The 7,807-nt window shown below is 49.1% G+C and overlaps 1 protein-coding gene across 2 annotated transcripts in view; it reads left to right on the top strand.

The window, feature by feature from the left end:
• Nucleotides 1-7,807, top strand: part of ankfn1 (ankyrin repeat and fibronectin type III domain containing 1) — a 137,555-nt gene that overhangs the window by 110,533 nt on the left and 19,215 nt on the right. For both annotated transcript variants that reach the window (XM_041973998.1, XM_041973997.1), the window contains exons 16-19: nucleotides 1,847-1,946; nucleotides 2,026-2,158; nucleotides 6,930-7,046; nucleotides 7,125-7,340. In XM_041973998.1, coding sequence (XP_041829932.1) covers nucleotides 1,847-1,946; nucleotides 2,026-2,158; nucleotides 6,930-7,046; nucleotides 7,125-7,340 — 566 coding nt within the window. The remainder of the gene's footprint in view (nucleotides 1-1,846; nucleotides 1,947-2,025; nucleotides 2,159-6,929; nucleotides 7,047-7,124; nucleotides 7,341-7,807) is intronic.

Raw genomic sequence — 7,807 nt, 5'->3', positions numbered from 1 at the left:
CACTAATGTTCATGTTTCTGCTCAGACTGTCAGAAACAGACTCCATGAGCTGGTACGAGGACCGTTGTCCTCTAGTAGAACCTGTGTTCACACCCCAACACCTTACAACCTGATTGGCCGTTTCCAGAGACCACCAGGACTGGTAGATCGACTCCTGTGGTCGTCATGGATGAACCAGGTTCACATGGAGGCCACGCCCACTACTGAACCTAAAGTACAGACCTCCACGGTTTCATGATCCTCTCCCACTTTGTATGAATAAAGATCTTCATCTGGAATATAGACGTGTTGAGTCCCTGCGTTGTTTCCATCGTTTTAAATTCTTCATTAACACAAACTCAGTCAATGTTTCGTCTTTTCTTATTTTTCATGAGAAACGAAGCTGGTCTGTTGGTGTCAGTGTGGAACTTTCTATTAAACATAAATTTCAGGGATGAAGAACGTGTTTGCTCGGAGCTTTCTGTTCAGGTGGTGGCCTCATTAATCACCTCCATCCTGAACTCATTTCTTTATTTATCCAGCGTGACGGCGGCGCTGCACAGTAGGCCGGCGAGCTGCTGTCATATTATCCACTTGTCAGCTGCAGTTAGCCTCCAGCGCTGCAGACACACAGCGACTGTTTCACGCCTCAACCTGCCTCTGGAAGAACAAGCGCAGCCTTTTCTGCACAACGCTGCTGCTGTTCAGGCTGCGCTGCAGCGCCGTGTTGCAGCCTGACGACGTGGAGTTAGAATAAAAACACACATCTGGTTTCCCACCAGGAATCAGCAACCTGTTTTAATCACAACATCTTTTATCTTATTCATGATTTAGTTTAAAAAGTCGCTTGTTTTGCAGCTCATGTCTCCAGGTTTCTTTCTGGACCGTCCTTTTACCAAAGCTGCTCTACGGGACTGAGATCTGGTGGCTGTGGAGGCCGTTGGAGTCCAGTGAACTCATCGTCATGTTCTAGAAAGCAGGTGGAGATGATCTGAGCTTTGTGACATGGTGCATTATCCTGCTGGAAGTAGCATCAGAAGATGCTCCACTGTGGTCATAAAGGGGGCGGCATGGCTCAGTGGGTGGAGTGGTCGTCCTGCCGGTTCGATCCCCAGCCGGAGCGCTCATGTCGAGGTGTCCCCCAAGACCTGCTCCTGATGGGTCGGGAAGGTGGTGATGGGTTCCGCCATCTGTGTGTAAATGTGTGTGTAAATGAATAATGGATGCAGTTTAAAGCGCTTTGGTGCCTTAATAAAAACATCACCCCCATAAATCTGATCCATTATCATAAAGGGGAGGACACGGTAGGTTCCACAGTTCCACTGTGTAGACTTCATGTTTTCAGGCTGAAAATATTTGTAAAATCCACTTTAAGCTGCTGCAGTTCTGGTCTGTTGGACTAAAGGGAAACCTGTAACCTGTCCTCAGAGATCTGTTTCTGCCGGCTCTTCCTGTAATCAAAGGCTTTATTATTCTTGTAATTATGTAGATAATCTCTCTGATCCCAGGAGAGATCTGGCGTTTGAAGTCTCAGATGAAATGCATGCAGACGCTCTGTTTCCCTGCACGTCTCCTCCCGTCCTCCATCGTGTATCTCTGCGGCGGCCCTGAACGGGCGTCTGCAGCCGAGCCGCCGGGCAGAACGGTAATTATGTGAGGCGTAATTAGCCGGAGTCCAAAGCGGCGCTGCGGTCCGGAGATTGGCATCGCCACGGACGGCCGGGGGGAAGATAGACGGCGTTCAGTCTGACTGAGCCGACCCCACTGACCCCGTCAGACCTGGACCACCTTCCAGCCGCCTCTCATCAGGTGTCCTGGTCCTGTCTGAATCCAGCTGATGGTTCCTCTGTCTCCTTCTGGTCTACAGACACGTCCAAGCTGCAGAACCCCAGCAGGAAGCAGTCCGTCTCCAGAAGCCTCAAACACCTCTTCGACTCCTCCAACAAGTTTGTGAAGACACTGAAAAGGTTTGCAGTGTGAGGTTGAGGATGAAGATGCTGAGCTTCGTATGTCCTCCTCTCCTTAAGTCCTCCTCCCTGTGTGCAGGGGGATCTACCTGGCCGCCGTCTTCTACCACAGGGACAGTTTACTGGTGACGGCTGAGGACCAGATCCCCATCGTGGAGGTGGACGACTCCTACAGCAGCTCCCTCATGCAGGACTTCCTCTGGTTCACCAAGGTAGGTCACATGACCCTGCAACTCCAGAAACGTTCACCTTACTCGTTCTCTGCAGCTCTGACGACTTCTGGAAAGAGAAGATGTCAACAATCAAAAAATAATCCGAGGTGGGATGCTTCGCTCAGAGTAGCGTTAAAATAACGGTAAAATCTGATTTATTTTTTATTGATTTTAACATAAAAATATTAAATAATGTGTGAATTTAAGAATAAAATGTAAAAATAAATAAATATCTTTACAATAGAACATTTTCTTTATTGCAGATTTGTGGTGAATAATTTTTTAAATCTGAGAAGTTACTGTAGTCGCCACTTTTCTGTAAATAAAGCTGCAGCGGGCGACAAAACCACAAGAGAAAATTTAAATCTGTCATTAAAATCTGTTCCTGTTGCTCACCGTGACTCCACATACACACCAGCTGCCACCCATTTTACTACGGTGTCTCTGAAAGGACAAACAACTGTGAAGCTTTAAAGCTGCAGCTTTATAGGAGCTGGAGCTCCGTTTGGGATCAGTAGCGCCTTAAAAGCACCATAGAAGAAGACAGCACGCATTAAAACAAATATGTGTGGAAGTATTTTGGCCCATACGGCCACCGTACATTCACTATTTTAAAAACAGAAACTGGTATTTTTAGCCGGTAGTTTATATGTTTCTGCTAACGATGCTACATGAGAAAAACAGAGCGTGACGTTGGTGTGTTGATGTTTCCTAATCAGCGCCTCTCTGGAGTTTAAGTTACCAAAAACATCTTGATCATTCATGATCTTCTTGGGTCTTGGAGGAGTTTCGAAGTTCACCCAAACGCTCACATGAGCTTTGGTGTTTGGCTGTGTTTCTTCCTCCCAGGTTAGTTTCCAGGTAGAGAAACTACTCGTACTGAATTACAGCAGCAGAGACTATGCTGCCCCCTTCTGGTCACGCTGCACAGTCCAGTTCACATCAGTCCAGTTCACTTCAGTCCAGTTCACATCAGTCCAGTTCACGTCAGACCAGATCACGTCAGGCCAGTTCACATCAGTCCAGTTCACGTCAGACCAGATCACGTCAGACCAGTTCACATCAGTCCAGTTCACATCAGTCCAGTCACGTCAGACCAGATCACGTCAGGCCAGTTCACATCAGTCCAGTTCACGTCAGTCCAGTTCACGTCAGACCAGAACACATCAGTCCAGTTCACCTCAGACCAGTTCACATCAGTCCAGTTCACGTCAGTCCAGTTCACGTCAGACCAGAACACATCAGTCCAGTTCACGTCAGACCAGAACACATCAGTCCAGTTCACGTCAGTCCAGTTCACGTCAGACCAGAACACATCAGTCCAGTTCACGTCAGACCAGTTCACATCAGTCCAGTTCACGTCAGACCAGATCACGTCAGGCCAATTCACATCAGTCCAGTTCACATCAGTCCAGTTCACGTCAGACCAGATCACATCAGGCCAGTTCACATCAGTCCAGTTCACGTCAGTCCAGTTCACGTCAGACCAGAACACATCAGTCCAGTTCACGTCAGTCCAGTTCACATCAGTCCAGTTCACGTCAGACCAGAACACATCAGTCCAGTTCACATCAGTCCAGTTCACGTCAGACCAGAACACATCAGTCCAGTTCACGTCAGTCCAGTTCACATCAGTCCAGTTCACGTCAGACCAGATCACGTCAGACCAGAACACATCAGTCCAGTTCACATCAGTCCAGTTCACGTCAGACCAGAACACATCAGTCCAGTTCACGTCAGTCCAGTTCACATCAGTCCAGTTCACGTCAGACCAGATCACGTCAGGCCAGTTCACATCAGTCCAGTTCACATCAGTCCAGTTCACGTCAGACCAGTTCACGTCAGACCAGATCACGTCAGACCAGAACACATCAGTCCAGTTCACATCAGTCCAGTTCACGTCAGACCAGAACACATCAGTCCAGTTCACGTCAGTCCAGTTCACATCAGTCCAGTTCACGTCAGACCAGAACACATCAGTCCAGTTCACATCAGTCCAGTTCACGTCAGACCAGTTCACATCAGTCCAGTTCACGTCAGACCAGAACACATCAGTCCAGTTCACGTCAGACCAGTTCACGTCAGACCAGTTCACATCAGTCCAGTTCACGTCAGACCAGTTCACGTCAGTCCAGTTCACGTCAGTCCAGTTCACGTCAGACCAGAACACATCAGTCCAGTTCACGTCAGTCCAGTTCACGTCAGACCAGTTCACGTCAGACCAGTTCACGTCAGTCCAGTTCACGTCAGACCAGAACACATCAGTCCAGTTCACGTCAGTCCAGTTCACGTCAGACCAGTTCACGTCAGACCAGTTCACATCAGTCCTGTTCACGTCAGACCAGTTCACATCAGTCCAGTTCACGTCAGACTAGAACACATCAGTCCAGTTCACGTCAGACCAGTTCACGTCAGACCAGTTCACATCAGTCCAGTTCACGTCAGACCAGTTCACATCAGTCCAGTTCACGTCAGACCAGAACACATCAGTCCAGTTCACGTCAGACCAGTTCACGTCAGACCAGAACACTTCAGTCCAGTTCACGTCAGACCAGTTCATGTCAGACCAGTTCACATCAGTCCAGTTCACGTCAGACCAGTTCACGTCAGACCAGATCACGTCAGACCAGATCACGTCAGGCCAGTTCACGTCAGACCAGAACACGTCAGACCAGATCACGTCAGGCCAGACTACGTGAGACCAGTTCACATCAGACCAGATCACGTCAGACCAGTTCACGTCAGGCCAGTTCACATCAGTCCAGTTCACATCAGTCCAGTTCACGTCAGACCAGTTCACGTCAGACCAGTTCACGTCAGACCAGTTCACATCAGTCCAGTTCACGTCAGACCAGTTCACATCAGTCCAGTTCACGTCAGTCCAGTTCACATCAGTCCAGTTCACGTCAGACCAGTTCACATCAGTCCAGTTCACGTCAGACCAGAACACATCAGTCCAGTTCACGTCAGACCAGTTCACGTCAGACCAGATCACGTCAGACCAGTTCACGTCAGACCAGATCACGTCAGACCAGATCACGTCAGACCAGTTCACGTCAGGCCAGACCACGTCAGACCAGTTCACGTCAGGCCAGTTCACGTCAGACCAGAACACGTCAGACCAGATCACGTCAGACCAGTTCACGTCAGACCAGTTCACGTCAGACCAGATCAAGTCAGACCAGTTCACGTCAGACCAAAACACGTCAGACCAGATCACATCAGGCCAGATCACGTCAGACCAGTTCACGTCAGGCCAGACTACGTGAGACCAGTTCACGTCAGACCAGATCACGTCAGACCAGTTCACGTCAGGCCAGACCACGTCAGACCAGTTCACGTCAGACCAGATCACGTCAGACCAGATCACGTCAGACCAGTTCACGTCAGGCCAGACCACGTCAGACCAGTTCACGTCAGGCCAGTTCACGTCAGACCAGTTCACGTCAGGCCAGTTCACGTCAGACCAGAACACGTCAGACCAGATCACGTCAGACCAGTTCACGTCAGACCAGAACACGTCAGACCAGTTCACGTCAGACCAGATCAAGTCAGACCAGTTCACGTCAGACCAAAACACGTCAGACCAGATCACATCAGGCCAGATCACGTCAGACCAGTTCACGTCAGGCCAGACTACGTGAGACCAGTTCACGTCAGACCAGTTCACGTCAGGCCAGACCACGTCAGACCAGTTCACGTCAGACCAGAACACATCAGTCCAGTTCATGTTTTTCCCAGATGTTGCTCTAAAACCTCCATGTACTTTTCAGCATTGATGGAGCTTCACAGATGTGGAAGCTGCCCACCCCATAGGCACTAATGCAGCCCCATCCCATCAGAGATGCAGCTTTCCACCTGTCCACTGATAACAAGCTGGATGCTCCCTCTCCTCTTTAGTCTGCAGGACACGCCGCCCATGCTTTCCACAAACTAGTTCACATCTTCATCCAGGTTTCCACTTTGCCTCAGACCGTTTTAAATGAGCTTTGGTCCAGAGAAGATGGAAGAAGCTGGTTCTGGATCCTGTTCACATCTGGCTTCTTCTCTGCATGATGGAGCTTTAACCTGCATTTGTGGGTTTCAGGGTGAACTGTGTTCACAGACAGTGGTTTCTGGAAGTCTTCCTGAGTCCATGCAGTGGTTTCCAGTAGAGAATCATGTCTGCTTTTAATGGAGAAGATCACCAGCATCCAGCCTTGTCCCATGCATACAGAGATTCCTACTAATTCTCTGAATCTTCTGGTGATTCACACATCTACACTGTGTGTACTGTGGGCATGTTACTTTTAAAAAGTAATTAATCATTGTAGAGTTACAGCATTATAAAAGTAATTAACCTCTTGTAGAAGTACCTACCCCGTTACTCTGGCAGTGCAATGCCCTCAAACATTAACGCGCCTTCAGTAAAGTTACATAACAGTAACGGCAGTGTAACGATGGAAAGAGAAATTAGTTAATTACTCATTACTGGAAAAGTAACGCCGTTAGGAACTCGGTTTACTCCCGTCACGGATTCTACACCACAGACGCCGGATCTTCAAAGTGTGAGGACTTTTTTCTCAAACAGACGCAGGAGGACATGGAAAACAAAAACATGACAGAGACAAATGTAGCTGCCGTCCTCGATAGCGAACAACAGCGAAATGTTTTAGGAAGAATTAGAAATCTTGGACGTGGGGTGACATGTCGTTCTGGGGTTTTCCTTCATCAAGCCCCTCCGTCTGCAGTAAACACTGTTTGTTTTGTGTGTGTGTGTGTGTTTCTGCAGCTGTCCTGTATGTGGGAGGATGTCCGGTGGCTGAGACAGAGCATGTCCGTGTCCATGTCGTCCTCGTCCACCCTGCAGGCCAGACACAAGATGCTCACCGCCACGGGCCAGCTGCAGGTCAGACCCGCTTCTCTACCAGCTCGCTTTGTGTCCTTGTTCTTGGATTTATTTCAGCTTGTCCTGTTCCACCTGCAGAACCTCCTGGGGACCCACAATCTGGGTCGGGTCCACTACGAACCCATCAAGGATCGCCATGGCAACGTGCTGCTGGTGACGATCCGCGACACGGAGAGCCAGCATTCGCTGTTCAGCGGGAAGTGGATGCAGGTGACCAAACTGCAGAGTCAGAAGAAATCTCTCTCCACACCTGAGGAGCCCTATGCCCTGGACATCCTCATCATCACCATACAGGTGAGGAAGGGCGGATTTACACCTGTTCATACCTGTGGAGGGATGTCATGTGACCTGTTGCAGTAACATACAGATACCAGTTCATCAGGTTTTACTGGATCAGATTCTTATTAATGGGCTGATTTTCTACCAAACATATTCGTGCTTCTGTCTGGAGTTTACCAAATCAGGTGGCCCTGAACGCCTCACGTAAAGAGCTGGATGAACCCTCCTCCATGACAGCTAAAGGAAAGGAAACTTTCTTCCTGCTGGTAGCTTCACGTCCCGCCTTATACGACCTCATCCACCACTAATGAGACCAGTCTTATCTGGTACACCAAACTTTCCTCCCATGATCGTTCCTCCACTTCGTTCTCCTCCAGGTTCCACCGTCTGAGACACTCAGTGCTTCATCACTTGGGTCCATCTTCCTGTTTTATTTTTCATGGGGTTCGGATGTTTTATCTTGGATAGCGGCCCTGATGCTC

This window comes from Melanotaenia boesemani, chromosome 21, assembly GCF_017639745.1.
Source record: "Melanotaenia boesemani isolate fMelBoe1 chromosome 21, fMelBoe1.pri, whole genome shotgun sequence".
NCBI lineage: Eukaryota > Metazoa > Chordata > Actinopteri > Atheriniformes > Melanotaeniidae > Melanotaenia > Melanotaenia boesemani.
Note: the sequence above shows the minus strand (reverse complement) of the source record. Positions and strands in the feature narration are given on the sequence as shown.